Source organism: Haplochromis burtoni, unplaced genomic scaffold (assembly GCF_018398535.1).
Source record: "Haplochromis burtoni strain Fernald_Lab_line unplaced genomic scaffold, NCSU_Asbu1 Contig_204, whole genome shotgun sequence".
Taxonomy (NCBI): domain Eukaryota; kingdom Metazoa; phylum Chordata; class Actinopteri; order Cichliformes; family Cichlidae; genus Haplochromis; species Haplochromis burtoni.
In genome coordinates, this window is record NW_024582565.1 from 1 (window position 1) to 24,364 (window position 24,364).

Sequence of the window (24,364 nt, forward strand, 5' to 3'; positions counted from 1 at the left end):
GTTTTTGCATCCAGCTGCTTCTACGTCGTGTTGAGCTGTCTGAGGTCAAACAATTTGTTGCAGTGCTGTGTTGTGTCCAATGTCCACCCACAGCCCTGCAAGTTCCTCGTCACTGATGGTACCCAAAATCTTTCATATGTTTTCCTTTGAAATTATTGTGAAATGGGTGCTCTTGAAAAGGCCTGGATAGGCTGTTTTTGTGGTGCTGATTTGGTAAAAATTTGCCATCTGCTGCAGATGATTTGTTAGAATAGGAGAACAGGAGGTTCAGACAAACCAGAATCAGTTACAGATCACAAACCGGTCACTGCAGCTGAACCCTGAGTTCAGCCCACAGGTTTCAAGACAGAGAGATTCACGGGATTACAAAGCAGCAGAAAGCAGAAAAGCCCACAGACAATTAGATAATAACAATTAGAGGCATTACGGCCAGAATGAAAGGACAGATCCGAGATTTCCAGACAAGCCTTAGGCATGAGAGTGAAAGAACAAGCTGCTGATACTCCGTGTGTGTGTGAAGGGCTTACTTTCTATCTAATTAAAACCTCCAGAAGAAGCGTGTGTCTGGCTTTAATCAGTCAGGGGCGAAAGAAGACCAGATAAGAGAGGTCAGAGACCTAGGTGTGTGTGTGTGTGTGTCCTTGGTAGTTGCAACCTAGCCCACGGAGCTACTTAAGATTCATTCCCATATGAGAGTTTTTGTGCCGGCAGGTAGGAGAGAAAATCTGGTAGATGGACAGACAAACAGAAGATTAGGAGGTGGAATAGTGTGAAAAACCAAAATGTAATTAGGGCGCATGTCATTGTATTTTCTGCAGAGAAACTGCAGTATAAAAGGATCTAATCCAGTTTTAAAGGCAGTTGCTATTTCACAGTTAAACAGTAATGAAAAGGAGAGGAAACATGAAGTTAATTAAGCAATAAAGTGTCTTTAGTGTGAGGATGGAGGAAATAAAGCAGAACACCGAGAGGGAATGAACGACAACAGTGCTCGAGGCCGCTGTGTTTATTCAGGGCCTGTTACGACTCTTCGTTGCTCACTCTTTAGCTGCTTCTGTCCTCTCCAGCGTTTTCTGGAGACACTGAATTATTGAAGCAATGAGAGAGAGAAGATTCAGAAAATAGGCAATCCAATTTGACAAAGTAGATAAACTCAGAAGGGTGCTGCAGCTCTCTCCTTGCAGAGATACAGGGTGTGTAAGTATATCATGACAAACATTTGGCTGAAATGTTGCGTTTCTGTAAAGTCTTTAAAACCCACAGCTAAAGCAACATCTTATAGAGTCACTCCAGAAAGCCGAAAGACAGCAGTCACAGTGTTACTTCAGAAGATAACGTGTTCAGTATTTTGGCACTAACTAAAAAAGGCCAGAGGCAGAGCTGAAGATGCTAAGATTGTTATTGAGAGTGACCAGAATGGACAACATTAGAAATGACCTCAGATTGAGCAGTTTGGACACAAAGTTAAAGAGACAACGCTGCGATAGTTTGGACATGTGCAGAGGAGAGACAGTGGATAAATGCAGCTGCCAGGCAGGAGGAAAAGAGAAAGACCTCAGAGAAGATTGATGGATGTAGTGAAGGAGGCCATGCAGAGAGTTGGAGTGACAGAGAAGGATGATGGGACAGGGTGGGATGGATGCCACTAGCCCAACTTGGCATTACTCTTTGGTTACTCTGAAAACGACTGAGTAATTTAATGTTTAACATGTGATTACCCAACTTTGTTTATGTTATACTAAAGCACATTTTCTATATTATTGTGATGATGCTTTACACTGGTGTAAAGTACAGTTATTAACAATCAGTGGCACAGTGGTTAGCACTGACACCAAGCTGCAAATTAATTAATAAATGTTGATTCTAAACTGGCAGGAGGTGTGAATGTGATCGTGTCTCTGCGTGCTGGCCTGGAGACAGACTCATGACTTGTGCCTGAATTTGATGCGCAGTTAAGTAAAAGGATGGATGGATTTATTTGGTACTTCATTAAATGTGTCAGCAGATGATGCGGATTTTACAGGCGAGAAATAACTTTTTTATAAATCAGATGTAAAGTCTGATTGTAGATAAAATTTATGACATTGGTTAAAACTGGCTTCACTTTGGTCTTCTACAGCATGAAGATCTAAAAGATCAAAGGTTTGAGACCCAAGAGGAGATGCAGTAGACCAGCCTCAGCTATTGCGCTCCCAATCTAGCTGAGGGGCACTGAAAGCCCCTCAGCTAGTGAACGTTTTGACAGGAGGTTCTGGTTTACAATAATTTCTACTGAGAGCTCTGGTAGATTTTCTTAGTGCACAGGCTGTGATCAGCTGACCTGCTGCTCTGTTTGGATGTAAACAACCAAATTCAACCAGATATCAGCAGATGTTTCATGACTTGTCCTGCTCAGTCAATGGATCTAAGCATCATCAACTAAAATTCATATGAATCTCTGCTACACTTGACATAACCTTACTTTGACTGTGAAACTGCAGATGATTTTCATGCAATCTTTAAATAACACAGTTAGCTACTCAGTTTGTTTAGCAGCAGTTTCACAATATAAAAAAAACATAATGTCACGTACAGACCCAATATCTGATTTAAAAACATGAGGACTTAATGGAAACTTTAAATCTGCACTATATCAGATTCCACTGAGCAGTCTGAGCAAAAACTCCCCCAAAATGCAAAAGTAACGAGCCTGTTTTTGAAAATTTAAGGAGTATAAAATACAGATATTTGTTTAAAAATATAGGGAGTAGAAGTAAAAATTAAAAAAGCTACTCAAGTAAAGTACAGATACCTGAAAATTGTAGATACCAGTACTTTGTAGTAACAAAGTACAAATACTTTGTTACTTCTCACCTCTGCCGATCTGTGGCCTTTTAAAAATATCACATAAATCAAGTGTATACAGAGTAGTGTGCAGAGTGAACAGAGTAACACATTTTTGACAGTTGTGGTAGTATTGGTTTTGGCTTGATGTTTTTGGAACGCTGGCTGCATGACAATGCCGGGGACGGCGCTGCCCTCGAGCCCGGCGGTGCCTGTCAGTTTGTTGTTACTGAGCTCTGGATGTCTGCTCCCCTCGGGCAATGCTCCATCGTTTCTCTCCCCGTGGATTCCTTCTTTCTCTGTTTCACTCTCATTATGTCTGTCTATTTGTCTGCTCGGTCTACAAGTCTGCCTCAGACACACAGATGTCTTCTTCAAAACCCTAGATGCCCTCCATGTCCGGTGTGAGATTTAGTGGCTCTTTTACGAGGAGACTGTCTGCACTGTCATGCACTTGTTACATTAGACAGCATTCACATATAATCCCTTATTGAACAGCATTGGATGCAAATTTTTTACCCACCTGCAACTAATTGTAGCTTTCCTAAATGTAAAAGAACACAAACAAGAAAACAGGGTTGAAGTGGGGCTGTGAGAGTCAGCGTGGCTTCTGTCGGCCATATGGCAAATCCATCTGCCCTTCTTTCACCAAGGCAGAAAAAGTTATGCAGGACATGAGGTAAACGTGTCCTGAACAAGCTGCTCTTGTCACTTTATGTGGCTGAGCCAGAGTTAAAGTGTCTTGTCGTGTTATGTAAATGGTCTCATATATAAGCTGAAAAGCTAGATCTTCAAGATTAAAGCTCACAAGCGAAGAACGAGCTGTTCCAGCGCAGCACGCAGTTGATAAATCTTGCACTTATTGACTGTTAGTGTCGGCATGAGTGTGTGTGCATGTGTGTGTTTATGTGTGTTCATGTAGGGAAGTTGTGAGGAGGATGTGTGATTGACTCGCAAAGACAGAAAACACCATATGTTTAGTCCTCCTGTTTGTGTTGTTGTTTTCTTTTTGGACACCATGGCAGCTCCACCTGCACCTCGGGGCCACTGTGGCTACACCCAGAAAGCATAATGCTGTGTGTGTTTTTTGTTCAATGGTGGAGTGACCATGAGTTCAGGCTTTAGGACATTTCAACCATAAAGCCTAAGCAAAGGCATGACGTGTTTTAAGTGTATCTTACGGTTCAAAAAACTGTTGAAGTCCATAAAATGTGTGGTTGAGGTTGCATGTCAAGTTCAGGCTCTCCTGAAGGTTTGAATGAATATATTCAGCCTATATTCAGTACTTATAAGTCATATACTCATTTTGATAAGAAGACATCACTTGAAAGATTTGAACATGTTTTTATTGAACATGAGTGATGAAGCATCATAGCAGAGTGGAGTCCCAGCAATGATAAGCAGGAACCCCCTGAAGTCTAGACGCTGGTGGTTGGTAGTGAAGATGAGAAGGAAGTGGCACGAGGCAGGATGACATAAGAGCAGTGAGGTTTAAAGCAGACAGTGGAGGCTGATTGGCTCACAGAGAGCAGCAAGAAAATGATTGGACCTGAGCAATGATGTCATTATTTGGTGTAATGGCGTGGGAAAGAGGAAGTGATGTAAAAAACACAGACTAGCAGCAGGGATACCCAGTAAAGCAGCCTTTAGTATCCTTCTTCCTCTATGATCCATGAACACACACTCATAAATTCATCTTCGAGTAGTGTCAACAGGCCTGTTTCTGGTAGGAAATTGTCACATTTAGAGGCAAAGATGACAAGACTTCATATCAAACCACATGTTTGTGTAAAAGTTACCTCTGAAGCTAATCAGAAACTTCTTTGTACCATTTATAAAGGTACTTTTGCCTCGAGACCCACCTATTAGGCCACAAGTTGATTTTAAAGCTCCTTACATAATCCTACATTGTTTAAATAAATGTTTCTTGGCAATTATGCAGTTTTTGGGAGGTTCAAATTGTAACAATGCTTATTAAAAATCAAACAGAGAAGCACCCGTAGTAAAGAAACAAACAAACAAACTGAAAATGGGATTAGAAACACTGAAATAGATCCAGTGCCTGAAATTTTGTGTTGGAAGTGGTGACCCATCTTGAAAACCCAAGTGGCTATTGGGATTTTTCAAATTAAAGGCTCCAGAAGGACAAACACACTAATTTTGGTGCTTGTTTCCACTTTTGAAAGATTTTCCAGTTGTCTGCTGCACTAGAGGGGATAACTGAAGATGAGGGGGTCGGGTGGTGAAGGATGCAGAGAAAGAAGGGGGTGTGTCGAGTGCCAGGTTTTAGCATGGGGGTGTTTGCGTTTGGTGCCAAGGGAGGATTTTTTACACGGACAGCACAAGCTGGGAATGACACACTGTGTGTGTGCTGGAGCTGATGGGATACAAAAAAGGAGGTGTGTGTGTGTTGGGGGGGTCTCCCTGTGGCCTGAAGCCATGTTCATGTTACTAAACCTGGACCGGTTCATTCACACATGCAAGGAAAGAGTGAGAAAGAATGAAAGGCGTGTTTATCCCTCCCCACTTTATGTTCATGAGCCAGCGGTCTGTGTCTGAGGTCTCCCATGGCAACCCAGGCCCCACCCCCTGTTTCTTCCCAGCTCAGCATATGAAAGCCATCTGTGTCGACCTCTAATCTCCATCAGTACTCGCTCCCCGCTGGGTCTATATGCTGTGTGTGTATGTTTTTGAACTGAGATTACTGGCCGGGAGCGATGATGCAGGGAACAAAGAAAGCATGGCGTTATTACAACAGTTAAATCAGACTTTGGTGCTCTGATAATGATGATTTGTGCTGTGTGTGCGCTACAGATACATGCAAATGCAAACAGATATTCTTATTTTCATTAAGGTCTTACTAACCATCAGCCACTAAACCTTGACATAATTTCCAATTATACCTGCCGCAGTGATCACTTCACATGCTTGGTCGACTTACATCAAAAACAAAACGAAAAGCTGTTTTTCTTTTTTGTTAGACTGCTCACTGTCATCTACTTCCTTTGTTAAGCTATGAACTCGATTATATCTTAAGTATTTGCTCATACGGCAGGTGACAGCAAATATCATATCCCCCATTGTGCTGTGCAGTAGTGCAAATTTTGGTATAGATGCTACACCAAGTAAATAACGGGCCGTTATTGACAATAATGAAACTTTTAACCCGTAAAAGCTTATGCAGGGGAGAGAAGTGTTTCATGATTTATGAGTTGAATCATTGTCTGTTTAATGACCACTAAATGACTGTGATTTTTACTTTCCATAATAGTTAATTAACACAATAAAATGCATCTTTAAGCTTTCATGTATACTGAAAAAGGGATTTTTGGAAAGCTGGAACATAAATGTGCCTTCTGTTGTTTGGATGTGCCATATCCTTTAACATGACAGTCAACACAAAAAGGCTAAGATGTAGCGCATGTTTGCAGTATATGTTTTTATTAAACAAATATTTATATATAATAATAATAAATATTTTATTTGTACAAATAAACTGAGTTTTGTGCAGACTGTCAGAAAAAACAGTATTTAATTCCCTCTGAATTTTGGTGAAATCTTCTTTTTAACGAGTGTACACTCAGAAAGCAGAGTTTATAATGAGATTAGTCTGCCAATGCTGTGCTGGCCATTTTCCCACTCTCCCCTGTTAAGTCATTTATATTCATAAACAACAAATAAATAAATTTTCCCATTTAAACACCACATTGATACTTTTAAGAAGTGCTACATAAACCACTTCAGTGTCCTCTGGCTTAATGGGGATTGGGTTGGAGAAGGGGCTTTAACATTTTATGATACATTTTTGTGAATTAAGAACCCCACAGGCTCCTGATTTCTCTCGGTTAAAGTGGAAAGAGGAGCCATAACCAGCTGAAATCATGGCTGGGCCACATAAAAAAAAGAAATGCCACAGCAGACAGATGCACATCTTTCCTTTCCTGACACAGCCCTCCTATTTATCCAAGCTTGGGACTGGTACAAGGAGTATGCAACCTTGCGTCCCCTCCTTGCTTTCAATTTGGGGACTTTTTGTATGTTAACCACTATTCCACTTTATTAGGTACATGTTGCTAGTACTTGGTCTACCCCTCGGTATTGAAAACATTCCTCAGAGATTTTGGTCCCTGTTGACTTGATAGCATCACGCGATTGCTGCAGGTTTGTCAGCTGCACATCCATGAAGCAAATCTTTAACTTTACAGGGTCACCTTGACCTCGTCTACATGCGCTCAGTTGCTGCCATATGACTGGCTAAATAAATAACTGTGTGAGTTTGCAGCTTGTATAAAAAGAGAAGCACGTGATTACAGTGTGATTTATGTTTTATTTAAAACAAAAACAGTGTAGAAAAGCATGTTTCTTTGACATTTTCACTTTAGAATCACATAAAGATCTGTACTTCATACGCAGAACCTGCAGGAAGGCAACAAATGTGGCTTAATCATGACTTACAGCCTTAATCAGTGCTTCCAGCTACATTAGCAAGTTTTTTTCTACCACACTAGAGATGTCTTAGTGTTTCTGACAATACAGTAATGTTAACTGCATTTGTACATCAGACTGAACACAGCTAAAAGGTTTATTAGTGGCACCTTTTGATGTTTTTTGACACAAATACCTTGGAAAAGTACGCTCTATCAAATGATTAAGTACTATATAGGAGGCTTTACATTAAAAAAATAGACTCAAGGCTAACAACATAGGTAAACAATGGCAATTAAACCAGGCACATTATAGACACACTTAGTGCAGTTAACAAAGAAATGACAGCTGCTCTTCAAAGTGACAGTTCATTACACACTTCGTGTTAGAACAAAAACAGGTGAGTAGTTGTCCATTCAGGACACAGAAGTCAAAGTTAATTGCAGTCCATAATGCACTTCAGCAGTGATAACAGACAATCCTCATACTGTAAGCTTTACACAAGCAAAAGTCACTTGAAATTAAGGATAAAGTGTCAAGCACAAATGTAACAGAAAATTAGAAAAATTAGGTTGGTCCATTGGCCACTTCAGCAAGGAATAAACTATTATTTAGTGCTCATACTCTGATATAAAAAACAGTGAAACAAGTATTTTTTTAAAAACAATACTAAACTGAATGCAGTGTTTTAGTTTTGAGGTTAATCTCATCCTTCATGTGGTACATCCAGGGTTGTTTCTACCGATTCTCATCCTCTGCCATCAGCAGTTCACAGGCCTGGACTGACTGACAGTATTTTTGAAACTATTACTCTTGAAGCTGTAAATAGCTCTCAGGTCATTACCTTCCATCTATCAAACTCTGTTAGTTTTATCAGTGGTGAAATTTATAGAGGTTCATGGACAGAAGTGATGAGGTTATCAGCCTCTCCTCTTTCACTACTCTTGCGTCAGCACAGGAATATCAATTTCTATTGCTGACATCCGTGAGCGGGTGGAGTAGCGGTGGCCTGTATAGCTGGATGCGTACCCCTGAGAGGGAGCGTAACTCTGCGAGGGGGCATAGCTCTGCGAGGGAGCGTAACTTTGTGAGGGAGCGTAGCCGTAGGCGTGGTTTCCTTCAACCTCTGATCCATAGCCATTCGGTGCAGAAACCTGAGACACGTACACCTGTGGTGGAGCAGGTGCGATAACGCTTTGCACGTAGCCCTGCGCGGGCACATGCGGTTGGGCGTTAATTACTGTAGGAGGGAAAGTCTGTGGTGGGAAAGGCTGCGGAACATAAACTGAGGCAGGAGAATGTGCGTTGGCAATGAGAGGCTGGGTCGACATGGAGTTGGACGTGGACATGGGCAACCAGAAAGGTGAAGGCAGCTTCTTGCACATACAGTACCACATGAACATCAGCAGTGCGGCTAGCATCAGTCCTCCAGAACAGCCTATAGATGTATACACAGCAAAGCCATCAGAGAAGATGTTGGCATATCTAGCGTTCATCTCCTTGGTGCGGAAAAGGAACCACACGGAGGGCGCAATGGGGACTGCGCCGCCCAGGAAGAAAAACATGCCGGCCACCAGGTGACAACCTGGACTGTTCACCAGGCATCTAACTGTTTTAATGTCCGGTTCAGGCTTGTCTGAGCAGCAACAGGTTTTACACATCCCGGTCATGGACAGCAGCAAGGCTAAAATGCCGAAACCGAGGCCTGTGGGAAGGCAGAACTGCAAAAGCCGCAGATCCAGCTGATCCAACTTGGAATACCACTGGAAACATAATGATATATAATTAATGCTGGGACTATTATAAACACCGGAGAATTAAAAAACAAAACATGAGCAGAATAGATCAAGCAATACCTATGAATCATAGTAGAGGCATCCTGAATAGCCATCCTGCATCACACATTTAGCCCACAGCCCATCATACACACTGATATTCTTGGCATTACGATTAAAGGTGACGAGTTTCGTTACGCGCCACTGCGGAATTAATGCTGCCACTGTGAGCCCACCTACAGACAAAATAGCAATGATGAAGGCAAAAGCATTGGTGGCGTGGATGTCCCGGCACGACATGGCTGGTTATTGCTGACAGGGGAGTTTCCGTTTTCCTGGATAAACAACACAAGTCAGACAGAAAGCAGCAAACTGATCAGTTTGATGGACACAGAATTCCTGAAAAACGTGGTTATACAAGTTTATCTGAATGGCCCCATTCCTTTATAGAAGCAAGCTAACTGTGCCACACGCTGACCTAGCTATGGGCAACCCCCCTGTATTTCAATTCACCACAGTGTGGTCGACCCAATATCTGCTGTCCCTGAGAAACAATGCTCTCATTTCACCAGCAAACAAAGTGGGAATGACTCGATGACTGAGGCTGCACTGCAGGAGTGTCTATACAGCAGTGCATTACACAGATTACTGTGCAGCTGAACAATGAGCAAGGCTCGAACTTTATATGACGCATGCAACAGTGACTGACTCAGACAATGCAACTTGCAACTGCTTTTTATTTTATCATCTTAAAAAAAAGAGCTCTTATTGCCACTTTCATCTCATCTCTGAAGGTTATCAGGGTCTAACTGAGTATGTTTAAAGCACTTTATGGGCCAATTCCTTGTGGCATTGACGGTCTAAAAAAAATCAAGGTGCAGCCAGGTGCACTAGCTGTTTAAATTACCGGGTCATTCCACCTCAAATCAACAAATTTTTTCAACATTTTCTGCTCAACCATCTCTGATCTGCTTCATAATTTTATGGCCAAAGCTTGGGTTGTGGTGAAATAGCTTCATATATCAAAGGCTTTGTTTTGTTTTTTCGTTTAGAGAAATTTGAGCTTGAAATTTTAACCTGAATCAAAAAACTCCTCCAGGATAAAACAAATTTATGTATTATTTACTCAGTTATAATTAGAGTACCATCTGGAAACTCAACTAGAACTTTTTTCTGTTCGGTTAGGACTATCTATTGATATTTTTGTTTTCTGTGGCACGACTTGTGATATTTGCTCAATTTTCTTCATTTTACGAATAAGAATTTCACATCAAAAAGCCTTTCACAAGTTTTCTTTTGTATAACTATATGCAACACATAAATTGTCACCAGCTGTATTTTGGAATGTCATTTTTATTTTTAGGTGGATGTTCAAATATGGGACTTCCCAGGACTACACAAAAAACTTCACAGCAATCCTTAATTTATATCAAAATGTTAAACCAAAACAGTTTTAGGTGATTTGAGATTAACTGACAGGATATCCTGGCTCTAAACTAGAGGCGGACAGGATTTTACAGTCAGGATGAATGGACTGTGAAGGGTCTTCAAATGTTCTGAACAATAATCACTGTACCTTTCTGACATATCTCAATAGCATTTTGTTTTACAGTTTTCGTTTACTCAGTCGCTATCTTATTGTGTTTTATTAAATGTAACTTTCAAAGTGCCAGCTGTTACAAACCGGCGAATCTAAACTATTTATTCTAGATTATGCTAACGATCAACGTGAGCAGGGTTAATAGCACAGTGATTATTACACCCAAAGCAGTATAATTATACATACAGTACCGACACAGTGTGCATTGTGGTAGTAAACAAAAGACCTCAACTCTGTAATAACTGGTTAGCAGATAGCACAGTCAGCTAGGCTAATTACCGCTACTTTGGCTAGCCCTCAGCTAGCTCTCTTTGCTCAGACGAATGCAAAGGGCCTGTAAAGTTGTTAATACGTGTTAATAACAGTAACAAAAGCCGATCGTCAACATCAACTGACTCAATACGAAGAACTTAGTAGAAAATGTGAACTCCGAATTCGCTAACTAATTAGCCACCTAGCTACAAGCTAAAGAGGTAGCATTACCGCAACCTGTTGACGCCGATTTATTTTCATACTTTACCTACATTGACTAAAGGGTACTATACCTTGTTGAGCTACGTTTACAGTGAAGTCGGTAACATCTCAGCCTGTTTCTCCTTTACATACTTGAACACAAACCGAGTCTCGTACAGTAGCTCGGAGAGTAAACAGGATGTGCCCTCCGCAGAGCTCGGGGTGTTTCCGCCCTCAGAGCTGACTCACAGGAGGTAAACACACCCTTTAACTCATGTTCTAAAGTATTTTTATTTATTCGTTTATGTCTGTGATTCTTAAAGTTTTACGTGGAAACAAAAAAACTTAACCACGCGGATGATAAAAAATGAAGCAAATAAAGGGTAGATAAAATGATAAAAAAAACAAAAACAAACTACAAATAAAATAAAGTAAGGCATAAGAATTCATGAAACCACACTAGGGTGTGTCTATGTGTAATCACCACATACAGGTCATTAATACAGCTAAACCGGAATTCATTTTTCTTTGCTGAGTTTGCTTTAAATGAACAGAGCTGATTAATATCCTTTGTTCTTATCAACTTATAATATTGGTATTAATATTTTAGTAAGGTACTACAACTTACCAAGAAGCTCTATCCATTCTCTTTGACGTCACTTCTCTCTCAAGCAGATAAATCGGTCTGTGCCCTGAAACTGAAAAGTCACTCGGCTCTGATCTGTCTCGCTGATTAACTGGAAAATTATTTTTTCTGTGCATGTGTGTTTTAGGGGGATATTCGCATTCACATGATCTACAAATCTGCCGGTGAAGAGGCAATTAACGATCTCCTTGGTGGTAAGCTGATGGTTCATGTACTGACCAGGTTTCTGATGTGCTTTAATTAATCTTACATACTGAATGTGTGTCCGTCTGTTTATAAGGCGCTCTACCAGAACCACCTTTTCCCAGCCCTCCATTTCCAGGGTCAAAAGTTGTGCACAGGAGGAAAAAGAGACAGGTATGAGTCTACTAAATGGTAAAGCGGTCTGCACTTATGCAGGGTCTTTTCACCTTAGAAGGGTGCTACAAAGTGCTTTAAAATCTGTCTCCCATCCACGCACACACACTTAGACACTCACACACTAATGGTGGCAGCTTGACTGCCATTGAGAGCTGCTTGAAGTCAGTGTGCCCAAGGATATTTAGGCAGTATAGTAACCGGGGAAGGAAGCGCCGGCCCCGGACAGTCCTCTACCACCTGAACCACAGCTGCTCAGATGGCAGAGGAAAATGATCACCAATAGCAGCGGAGGCGTGCAGATGCTTATATTTTGTGCATGCCTGCATGAGTGTAAGACAGAGAGATAATTATGCTACCGAGGCTGTTGTCTTGATTACACTGCTTTCCGTCAATATGTTTTATGTTAATTCATAAAGAGTGCGCTGTTTCCAAGCGTTCCTCCCACTCAACAGCTCTCCAGCCCGCTCTTCTCCTCTTCTCGTCTTCTTCGGTTTCATGAAATATTTATCTTATAAGTAGAGGCTGCTTCCCTCCTCGCCTTTTCTCAGACATAGTCAGGTGTCTGCAGCTGTCTGTCTCTCAGCCCTGAAAGCTGCGCTCATATTTACTTTGATTTGGGCTCACAGACAAACCTGGTTTGGCTTTTGCTAAGCTGATGCTCTTTGATTTGTCATTTATTTTTCTTTGAGCCTCGAGTTGACCTTTGTTTTTACTGTACTCTTTTGAAATTCTCTTTAATTTTTTTATTTAGAAAAAGATGGCGTCTGCCTCCCGTTAATATGATAAAACTGTCGTCTCTTTTCAGGCTCCACGTTTGTCACGAAGTGTAGAAGATGAGACCAAATACATCGAGCTGATGGTGATCAATGACCATTTAATGGTAAGCTTATTAGAGACTACAAAAAATAGACATGAATGTGACCTGAAGCCAGAAATCGTGTTATGCTGGCCCACTGACCACAAATCTCTCTAGATTGAAGTGATGCAGGTGTGAAGCGTCACTTTTTATCACGACTGTCTGACTGTCGCATCACAAACAGTCATAGTAGAAAGAGTGCACATCCCTTTTCAATTCTACGGACTTACTTAGAAGGTCATAATAAAACTCAGTCGGTGCTTATCAGGTTTAAAATTATTTAATTTCAACCTCAGGTGCACAGCAACACAAAATACTACACAGAGACTGTATTTATTTACTAAAAACAGTTTTGTTTGCAATATTGTTGCAGTTCATTGAAGTTCGCAGACGTCCCTTTATGCCTAACTCTCTTGAAGTCATATGACAGCATTTCATGGGTTTGGGGTTAAAGTCTAGGTTCACACTTGACTTTAGAGTATTTTGGTATAAAGAGGAGTCCATGGTCAACTCAATGACTGTAAGTTGCCAAGGCGCCGTTACTGCAAAACGCCCAAAATCATCACCCTTTCACTACCGTGTTTCACAGTTGGTATGAGGTGCTTTTTTGCTGATGCGCTGCTTGGTTTTCTCCAAATGTGGCGCCGTAATGACAGCCAAACATCTCCGCTTTGGTCTCGTCTCTCTAAAGGAGATTCAGCTTTTCAAGCCTTAGCCGTGCTGCCATGTTGTTTTTAGAAAGGAGAGGCTTTCTCCTGGGAACCCTTCCAAACACACCAAGTTCAGTCATCTTTGACATTTAACATGCTAACTGAGGCTGTAGATTTAAATTTCTTCGAGCATTAGAAAATCTGCTCTTCTGGTTGAATTTGCTGCGTCGTCCACTCCTGGGAAGATTGTGGCATTGTTTTGACACACACCATGAATGCCTCAGACCAGCAAAGTGCCAAAACGTCTGCTTTTTATAGAGGTGCTCACACTTGGTGATGATCAATTATTAAATTCCATTTGAGTATCAGTACCTGGCTGCTACTTATCATCTTAATTCCTATGAAGGCAGAAAGGGTGTACTTAGTTTTTCACAGGACTGCGTATCCAAACAATTCTGTCAATATTAAGAGTCGTAATAATTCATTTTACATTTTATGCTTCAAAGATGTAAAATACAGCTAAGATGGAAAAGTTTGGACTCATATACACTTGTTCTTGTAAATTAATTTTGCAGAAAGATTCATGTGGTCATCCACATAGATAGATATTCACGTAAATCTTGGTGTTACCATTTCCAGTAAACAATAGTCAAACAGGGGGTTGCATGGTGGTCCTGTGGTTACCACTGTCACATCACAACAAGAAAGGCCATGGGTTTGAATCTGCTAGCGGGATAAAGATGTTCCGTGTGGCGTTTGCATGATGGCTCACCCACCCATATGACCCTGAATTGGACAAGAAGAAGATGGATTGATGAATACTGAAACAGGAAGAAATAGTTGAAGCATGTCAGGCTTTGGATTTAAGACATGTATGAAATTAGACTCATTCCATTGTTGGTTGTGTGGTTTCTTGGGTTTTGTTAAAAGAAAAACATCTTTTAAATAGCTCAGAGTCTACAGGAAGCTGGTTGGGCTGAGAGTCAAGGCTGTAAACAAAGTAAGAGCATGCACTTCAAACGCTGCCTTTACTGAGCATGAAAAAAACATTCTGATCAACTAAGATCCACTGGAATGGAATTGACTTTGTTTTTATATCATAAAAGCAACATTAAGACTGAATCCAATGTGCAGACACAGGCTTCTTCCATGCATTAAAATGGCTTAAAGTAAATTTGTTCCAGATTATGAAACCCATTTATATTAATTTATCCTTCTTGTCTCTCTTTCTTTGTTTTTCTTTCTTTCTACAGTATAAGAAGCACCGGCTTTCCGTCGGGCATACGAACAACAACGCTAAGACAGTGGTCAATATCGCTGACATGGTAAGAACTGTATCGATCCGCTTCTTGGAAAGCTTGCCACAAGCACTCCCAGGTACTGGAGTCGAGCGCACACTGCACTGATTTCTCATTTAACCAACCTCACTCTCCCCATTTAAAGCCTCTCCTGGCCCATAATATGCCGCGAGCAGCCATTAACCGCCCAGTTATGAGGTTTTCAGATGACTGGATGTCAAAAGCAGTGGTGGCATCCCGACAGCTCAGAGGCAGATTTTAAGTGTTTGATTATTTGTAGCCACGTCTGTGTGTTGTATTACTGAAATCTGAGCTGGGACAGGGTCACGTCTGTAAGCTGAGAGGCTGGTGAAGCTGGAGAAAGGTCATGCTTTTTGTTGTGCCCTTGAAGAAGATCATATGAAGCAGGCTTTATTTAGGAGGCACGCATTGATTTCTTTCATCTATGCTAAACACTATAGCATACACCTGGAAGAAATGTTGGAATAAGAGCTGGAAAAGAAATAACGCAACAATGGTCTGGAGCAGGCTTAGTGTCTGTGGGTATTGTTCCTTCTGCACTTTTGGCAGCAGTGAACTCTCCACACAGATGCACCAGCAGAGGCAGATAGTTTGAGTTTGTAGGGGCCACAATGGGATTAAATCATGCACACTGACCCCTCCATCCCTGCACTGACAAACCATTAGCATTTATTTTGAATGCAGACACTTTGCTCTCCTCCGGTGTTTGTCTGGCCCGAGGCACCTGCAGATTTGCGTCTTATGAAAGCAAACATTATTATTTACAGCAGAGTTTGCTCCCACTGTGTCCTTCAGACGGTTACCTTTGTTTACTGTCTGTCTGGTTTCTTATGATGTGCCGCAGCTGTCTGGTGGCAGGATCATACTGAGCATTTGATCACTGTCGTATTGAACAGCTGGAGATGCCGATGCTCATGACACATCAAACCGAATATTTTTGCCACTTTCTGTTACACAAGTATTTAAACCTTCTTGACATTTTTCCTGATATCAAGTTTGCTTTTTCCACAGATTTTCAGGGAACAACTTAATACCCGAATTGTGCTCGTTGCAATGGAAACCTGGTCAGCTGACAACAAATTTAACATTGACGATGACCCCATGGTGACCCTGAAGGAGTTCATGAAGTACAGGAAAGACTTCATCAAGGAGAAATGTGACTCTGTTCACCTCTTCTCGTGAGTATGACAGTTAGGAAAATAAAATGTTTTTTTTCCCCTTATACACTCAGCATCTTTTGATAAAACACCCTTTTCTTTCATCAGAGGGTCTCGCTTTCATAGCAGCTGGGGTGGAGCTTCCTATATGGGCGGAGTTTGCTCTCTCACCAAAGGAGGGGGCGTCAATGAGGTGAGTAAGAATTAAATAATTTTAAAGTTAAACGATGCAGACAAAATGGAGTTCAATCACAGTGGTCAGTTTACATTGATCACCACCAACACCGACTGTTTTCTGTGATTAAATGAGGGATACAGTGCTGTGCAAAAGTCTTGAACCAACCCTCATTTCTATATTTTTCCATTTTTAACGTGGTCTTGAGCAATACTTCCTCAGGGTTTTCTTTGGACATTGGCTGCTTTTTCGCCCACTTTCAGACGAATACTTTTTTGTTTGTTTGCTTGTTTGTTGTTAAGTCCCTAAACACTGAGCTATGAATCATTCAAGCATTAATAACGGGATGAATCATAGTTGTGTCTACACATAACAAACAACTTAGCGAAGAGCTAATTTTAAATGGTGTCTTTAGGCACATGGGTCCAACTAATGGAGTCACCTATCCAATTTTTAATTTTCAATCCAATATGTTCAGTAGGGGTCGGGCGAGAGGTACAACAGTGAGTGTCTACAGCCATCTATAAAACACGGTGGAGGCTCTGTCGTGGTTTGGAGCTGTATTTTAGCCAGTGGTGTTGGAGATCTTGTAAAAATCAACGGAATTATGAGAAAAAGAAAAGTACCATCGGATTCATATAATTTCAATTTTCTTTCATTTAAATTAATTACTGTTTTTTCTGCTTTACAACAAGATTTCCTACAATAAATCAAAGATTCTTGGTCTTTTTTTCATTGATTCACTTCATTCTCTCTTCCTCTGCATTTTTTCTTCAGTATGGGAAAACTAATGAGATGGCCATTACCCTCGCACAGTCTCTTGGACAGAACATCGGCATCTTCTCGGACAAGAAGAGGATCCTTAACGGTAAACCGTTAAATCTTGTAAATGCACCCCAGAAAAGGAGAGGAGGAATGAATGGCTGGGCATGTGTTACAACCTAATAGAATAATTAACTATACTATCTATAATAATTAATATCTTTATTTTTTCTATACTTACGTCACAGAACAATATTTTTTTGCTTGTTTGCTTTGTGTTTTTAAGTTTTCTTTTCTGGACTTTTCTATATATTTATGCATTTACACACATGCAAATGCATCTAACTTTAACTGTCTCCTGCAATATGAGGTTAACTAGTAAAATATGTGTAAAAAACACATGTAAATACCCGCATTTTTTTGTCTTTTCATGTTCCTTCTCCAACATTATGTGCTTTTATGTTTTTCTTTTCCAAACCTCCCTAATTTTATTATTACTGTGTCCAGTATTTTACACATCTGTACACTACATATGAATTGCACTTGTTTTTGTAAATATTGTCAAATTTCCCCCCTAACAATAATAAAAACACACATTCTTCTTAAAACTCAATTTTGATGATATCACAAATGTATTTTTCCAGGTGAATGCAAGTGTGATGATCGCTGGGCCGGCTGTATCATGGATGACATTGGGTAAGTTCCTTTTGAAAGTGCATTTCCTGATCTCATCTCACAGCTGAATTCTTGTCAACTCTCACAGATGCCGATGATTCAGTCTCATCAAAGCATTTTAACAAATTCTGACACAGCATGGAGTTGGATGCAATGTTACCCAGACTATAAGTTGCTTTCGTTCCCTTCCCTGTATGAATATTTACTTAAGTATTGCTATAACTGCAGTTATCAATAAGTGTCATCCTGCCTTGTCAAAGCTATGTGTTTTAATATGTAAACATAAAGTTTACATGTGTGTCTCTTATGTATTTAAAACCAATTAAATCTCAAATATCAATCTATTTATCCATTTAAATTACATGTATGTCATTCACTGCTGTGTTCTTGTACCTTTATAATTCACCACTAGGGGACAGTCCAGGTTTAATTTCCAGTTGCTATCTTCTTGTTATATAACATTGAGCATTTCTCTGCATAAAGGCCTTCTGTAATGTCTTATTTGCTTAGATAAGAAAATAGATGATTAAGATATTTTTGTGGACTGCACAGGCCTGCTTGGCATCATGCCACTGTGAGTGTCTGTGTGTGATCTGTGTGTGTGTTGTCTGTCTGTGTGCGTGTACCTCTTTTCTTATATACTTCTTACAATTCCCCCCCCCCCATCCCGAATGGGACAGCAGGTGAGCTGAAGCTTGTGAGCGTTGCTTGTGCTGGTCTTGAACCAAATGGCTGCGTCAGAGGGAGGTTGTCAGTCATCACAACCTTTCCCTTTGTCATCCAAGGGCACTACAGCCACTGTGGCCCCAGCTTCTCATTTTACCTAGATGATATGAACAAATACAGCTTGCTGTCCTGTTTGTAATACACTGGCTGTATTTTTCATGATCACTTTGTAAAATATCACATACTTAGTGTGTATTTTTCAGTTTTTGGGCAATGTTACTGACTGAATAGCTGATAAATGTCATTGATTTGTTTTTCCCGATTGCCGAGAGGCTTCTTCTCCACCCTGCTGTTTAAAAATTAAAACTTCTCATTACTGATTTTTGTTCATCGTTATCCAGTTGATACAGTCTGCAATGTCATTCTCATCTTGGGTCAATATTTGTCTCATTCTCCTGTAACAACACAACAAGTACACTTCCCAAACACTGAGATCCTGCTCTATTGGCTTACCTTAATAAACCTCCTCTATTGTCACAAGGTCACATGACAGAGGACAGGTGACTTTGTGCTTATTTAAACCTGTCACCTGTGAACAGACCCAAGCAATTTCCCTAAAATCGAGTCAGTGGTGTTTCAGACAATTGTATTCAATGAGCGGCCTCTGAAGTTTATTTTTAATCCCTCAGCACCTGCATGTCTGATTTTCTTCACCTGACTACCTTTAACTAATTTTTTCACAGGATGTAGCTCCTCTGTTTGCTTGTGTGTTGCGCGAGTGCGTGTCTGAGTGGATTTGTGTTAAAATACAGACGGGACACAAATTAAAGGAAAGAGAAAAACAAGATAAGTAATGAAAAGACTTCCTCGTTAGATGTTTTAATCAGCGCTGTCCAACACTCAAGTCTCTCACAGGTGTTTGCGAAGACAGCAAAATGATTCACATCATTTTCACACTCATTGAATCATTCAGTGATATTTGTACAGTTTTCATCCTGGAAGTGGCCTCTGCCTTTTTATAGGATCAGTCAGAGCAACTTCATGTAGGTTTGCAATATTTGACACATTTCTTTAAGGGGCCAAAGGCTCCCAAAGCTGTGCCAGCAAAGCTCAGGTTTTTCCTTTAATATGTCACCCATCTGTGGGTATGTGTGCTCCTATGCAGTGTATACAGTAGCTTTTCTTAAGATCTTAAATCCTAACTACACCTTGTATAAACTGAAGTTTCTTTAAAAAAAACACATTTTCCATTAAGGTTAAGTTAGGATTTGGTAGCAGTTAAATTCTGTAGGTTTTTCTATTTTTATTTCCTTCCTTCTCCTGTGAGAATGGGTGTTGCCATCAGCAAACCGGGTCAAAATATGTATTTCAAAGGGAGCAACCTTAAAGCCTTTAATATTTTTTAATTTAATGAGGCCAGATAGCCTAAAACGCACAGTACCAAGAATAGACAGGCACGACAAAGACTCAAATCCCACTTCACAATTTTAATGCAGAGATTAAGAAATTAAGAAATGGCTAAGCTGCTGATGAGCATCCTAATAACCACCAGGTGTTATAAGCTGACTGTAACGGAGCGAAGGAAGGAAGAAGGTTGCTAGCGAAATAGTTTGGTTTTTATAGTGGTCTTTTTATTTCTATTTTAAAAATATAATACATATTTTGATCATATTGTGTGCATGCTGTGAAATAAAGAGTGAATAATAGTGTTATTCCATGTGGTACCAACTGGGGAATCACACAAGCATGTTTCTTCTTTGCTTCACCTCATCTTGATGTTTAAAAGGGAATGAAAGCTACAAGATTTCAAGAACAAATCCCGTATAAGAGCCGGGACAGCAATGAACCTTATTAATCCCCAAAACTTGCAGAAATATTGTAGTGTACTTCATCCATTACCTCCTCTTTATATAACCATCGTCATCATTGGTGATGGCTTCATTTAGTCACATTACACATGAAACATCAGCCAAAGCCTCTCCCACCCTCGACTCTCTCATTATTGCATTGTCTGGTTTGGCAGGCCTGATGAGCCACTCTAACCTTTTCCTGCAGAATAATCAGGATTAAGACTAACAGTGCAGAAGAACATAATAATATTTAAGTGCTGCTCACTGTTGGGATAATGCCATTAAAAGCATCAGCCTGGCCGGGCATTTTCAAGCTCCGCTGAGATCGGACACTGAAGTCCGGATGGATGTGCCATCCAGCTGGACTTTAGCCTTTAATTATAAATGAATTGAAGCAATCACAGTGAGAATTAAAGAGCTGATGACACTCTCAGCAGAGCTTGATTTCTATTCTGAGCAACTCATTAAAAAAATTTGTCAGATATTCTTTTTGTTCTTTTGGGGCTTCAGTGTCAAATGATAATGCAATGCCGGCTTAAAAATGACTCATCGATAATATTAGGCTTGTTTTCCAGGACAACGTAAAAACGGCACATCTTAGAATCCATTTACAGCCCGCTCATATCTCCGTACAATGTTCACAGAGTCAGTTGTGCTAAATGTCTGTCTCCATGTTATTATAAGGATCTCCTCTGAACTGTGAGTATAGTGAACCTGCCGTAAAACCTCTAATATTTAAAGTGTGTTTTATGTTTGGTAAAAAAAGAAGCAATTTTAAGTATATTAATAAAAACAGTTCACACTAGTAACTGTAAAATTGTGTAAAACTAAATTGTAATTAAGTAAATGCACGATACAAAGACTGAACGGGTTAAGGTGCTTAAAACTGTGTTTTTTCAGTCTTTTGTTCTTTGGTGTTGGCAGGGAGGAAACCCTCTCACGCACACAGTAAAATCTGCACACGTGGTTTATTTTGTGTCTGCGTTAATAGCCCGATGCGTTCTTGTTGTTTTGAACAGTTTTTACCTGCCCAAGAAATTCTCTGACTGCAATGTGGAGGAGTACTATAACTTCTTGAACAGCGGTGGAGGAGCCTGTCTGTTCAACAAACCTCTGAAGGTACATCATACTTTCAACCAAATGCTACATACGTATATAATCTATATTTACTGGAAAGTTCATTAGGTATGCCTTGCTAGTATCAGGGTGGACCCTCCTTTGCCTTCAGATCTGCTTCTTCATGACATCCTGGAAACATTCCTCAGAGATTTTGCTCCATTCAAATGATAGCATAACTCAGATGCTGCAGATTTTATCAGCTGCACATCCATGATGTGAATCGCCCGTTCCATTACATTCAGCTCTGTGATATGGTGTGTTTTCCTGCTGAATGAAGTAATCAGAGATGCTCTTTTGCATACCTTGGTTGTAACAAGTAGTTATCTGAGTTACTGTTCCCTTCCTGTCAGCTGGAAGCAGTCTGATCATTGACCTCTGACATCAAACAAGGAATTTTTGTCCTGCTGTTCACTGGAGATTTTGTCTTTTTTTGACCATTGTCTGTAAACCCCAGAGATGGTTGTGCAGGAAAATGCCAGTAGATTGGGAGCTGTTAAAGCTCCAGGCCACGTTTAAAGTTGCTGGAATCGCCTTTATTCTAATGCTCGGGTTAAATTTCAGCATGCCTAAATGTAGTGAGCTTCAGCCATGTGATTGGCTGATTAGATATTTGTATCAACAAGCAGGTGAACAGCTATACCCAATGAAGTGGCTGGTGAGTGTATATATTAATTTAGGTCTTTATTCACTCAGCTGTTAGACCCTCCAGAATGCGGCAATGGCTTTGTGGAGCCAGGAGAGGAGTGTGACTGCGGAAACCCAGCGGTGAGTTAAACATCCGCGGATGAATGAAAAATACACAGATATATATACTGAAGGCTTAACCTTTATGATCATCCAAGGTCAAAGAGATGAGTTACAGCAAAATAAACAATCAAAGAAAAAGGGTTAACATCTGAAGCAGTGAAGTAAAGTCATTGGAGAAATTAAGGCAAAGAATAAACTGTGTTGAGAAAAGTTTTTCTTCCTTTCAGGAATGTGCAAAAGAAGGAGAGAACTGCTGCAAGAACTGCACCCTGACTCAGGGCTCTGTTTGTAGCAATGGACTCTGCTGCAATAACTGCCAGGTACTAAACCGGACAGTAGCAGGTTTTAAGTGGTTTTTATCTAAATATACTGATCTTTATAAACAGATATGGAGCTGCAGAGTATGGTGGATTTTTGGTTTAGTCACATTCAAGCAGGGTTTGGTTGCATGCAGAAAAACAGTCCATGTGGAGAGCAGAAGCTGAAATACTATTAGCTACGATCTGATGGGGATTTAGTTTTAAATCAGCTTTTCAAAAATGTATCTGTGTAAAATCTAACAATGACTGACAAAACAGGAAGTGTTGAACTAGATATCCTTTTTCCTATATTGGAAGCACTGAAAAAATAGCCGTGGTCTCCGGGGATTATGCCACTTTCAGGCACTCCTCCGCTACTGAAACTGAAACGGAAACTATTTAGGACCATTAAATCCTACAAGAAAAGATATGGACATAGTTAACATTGATGGGGTGTGTTTTAGCTGTGAATGGGCAGACTTGTCACACACTTTACTTTATGATGGCAAAAAACGTTTGACTTTTTGTTTTTTTCTGCCGGACGTGGAATAAAACACAAAACCTTTTCCAATTTAATTTGTCTTGTGTGCTGCTACAGATGGAGTTCAGGGGAATTGTGTGCAGAGATGCGGTGAATGACTGTGACATCCCGGAAATCTGCTTGGGCAATTCCAGCCAGGTGAGCACAGATTTTTCCTCCTAAACATCTGCTCATACTTAGATTTGCATCACTGTATTTTTGAGGCTTTCTCTATTTTTTGCAGTGTCCACCAAATGTGCACAAGATGGATGGTTACACATGTGAAAAAGACCAAGTAAGATCTTGATGAGTTTTATGTGATCTTGCATTAAAATGTTTAAAAACCTCTCAGCTGATTAGCATGCACTTTGTTAAGAATCACCTTGTTTGCCTGTAGGGTCGCTGCTTCAGTGGAAGGTGCAAAACCAAAGACAGACAGTGCAAGTTCATTTGGGGAGAAAGTAGGTGTTTTCTCTCATGTGCATTCCAACGAAAGGAGATCTAGAGGAGCTGCACAGAAAACACCCTCATATTATTCTCCTTAAAATTGCTTGTGTTTCCCTCAGAGGCAACAGCAGCTGACAAGTTCTGCTACGAGAAGCTTAACATCGAAGGGACAGAAAAAGGCAACTGTGGAAAAGACAAGGACACGTGGATCCAGTGTAACAAGCAGTAAGCCAGTCGTCTGTGCCTCCTGTGGAGCTCTGGGTTACTTTCCTCTCCTGCTGATATGTGTTTGCACCTTTTGTGTTCAGGGATGTTCACTGTGGCTATCTGCTGTGCTCCAACATCTCTCCTGCTCCACGACTGGGAGAGCTGCAGGGAGGGCTGACTTCATTCTCTGTAGCCCAACACAGTGCCTCTTTGGACTGCAGGTAGCCAAAGGAACAAAAAAGAAAACACCTAAAACAGTCTGTAATGATCATTTGTGATCTGTGTTTAGTCTATGGAATACTATTGTTTGTGCAGCACTGAAGGAGGAATGCTCTTAAAAAAATCTCCTCGCTTGTTGCTCTCTCAGTTGTTTACAAAGCACATAACTCTAGCATCAAGTAAATCCTTCATTGATTGTTAGAGACCCACCGAGCCAGGAAAACTACATTCTTCTAAACATCACAGATGAACTAAGAAACAGCAGCCTGCACATCACGCCACGTTTACTGCAAGCCAACATAGCCTTTCAAGTGACTCAGTCTTGTTTGCTCTTCAGTGGTGCTCACGTGGTGATCGACGGAGATATAGACCTGGGATACGTCGAGGATGGGACGGCCTGCGGCACAGACAGCATCTGCTTCAACCACAAATGTCTCCCCATCCAGCAGTTCAACTTCAGCACCTGCCCAGGGACGACTGACAAGGCCATTTGCTCTGGAAATGGGGTACACGCCAACAGCGAACTCATACACCAACGCCTAGAATTGATCCAATCAGATAATATAATATAATATAATATAATATAATATAATATAATATAATATAATATAATA

At 40.5% G+C, this 24,364-nt stretch overlaps 2 protein-coding genes across 4 annotated transcripts in view; one reads left to right on the top strand and one right to left on the bottom strand.

Annotated features, from left to right (window-relative positions):
* Positions 1–7,130: 7,130 nt before the first annotated feature.
* cldn12 (claudin 12) lies at positions 7,131–11,322 on the bottom strand. Of its 2 annotated transcripts, none has more exons than XM_042226282.1 (3): positions 11,169–11,322; positions 9,105–9,358; positions 7,131–9,011 (listed from the first exon to the last, which is right to left on the bottom strand). In XM_042226282.1, the coding sequence occupies exon 3, from the start codon at positions 8,916–8,918 to the stop codon at positions 8,187–8,189; it is 732 nt and encodes a 243-aa protein (XP_042082216.1). In that variant the 5' UTR covers positions 8,919–9,011; positions 9,105–9,358; positions 11,169–11,322; the 3' UTR covers positions 7,131–8,186. The 2 variants fall into 2 exon arrangements, with proteins under 2 accessions (XP_042082216.1, XP_042082217.1); XM_042226283.1 differs by having other exon boundaries at positions 9,105–9,259; positions 11,169–11,290.
* Positions 11,323–11,334: 12 nt separating this feature from the next.
* The window catches only part of adam22 (ADAM metallopeptidase domain 22), a 23,811-nt gene continuing 10,781 nt past the window's right edge, over positions 11,335–24,364 (top strand). For both annotated transcript variants that reach the window (XM_014338003.2, XM_014338002.2), the window contains exons 1-17: positions 11,335–11,916; positions 12,003–12,079; positions 12,888–12,962; positions 14,842–14,913; positions 15,919–16,085; positions 16,173–16,257; positions 17,017–17,107; positions 17,646–17,697; positions 21,212–21,311; positions 22,005–22,076; positions 22,286–22,378; positions 22,956–23,036; positions 23,122–23,172; positions 23,275–23,338; positions 23,444–23,549; positions 23,633–23,752; positions 24,088–24,256. In XM_014338003.2, the coding sequence (XP_014193489.2) occupies positions 11,868–11,916; positions 12,003–12,079; positions 12,888–12,962; positions 14,842–14,913; positions 15,919–16,085; positions 16,173–16,257; positions 17,017–17,107; positions 17,646–17,697; positions 21,212–21,311; positions 22,005–22,076; positions 22,286–22,378; positions 22,956–23,036; positions 23,122–23,172; positions 23,275–23,338; positions 23,444–23,549; positions 23,633–23,752; positions 24,088–24,256 (1,524 nt within the window). In that variant the 5' untranslated portion in view covers positions 11,335–11,867. The remainder of the gene's footprint in view (positions 11,917–12,002; positions 12,080–12,887; positions 12,963–14,841; positions 14,914–15,918; positions 16,086–16,172; positions 16,258–17,016; positions 17,108–17,645; positions 17,698–21,211; positions 21,312–22,004; positions 22,077–22,285; positions 22,379–22,955; positions 23,037–23,121; positions 23,173–23,274; positions 23,339–23,443; positions 23,550–23,632; positions 23,753–24,087; positions 24,257–24,364) is intronic.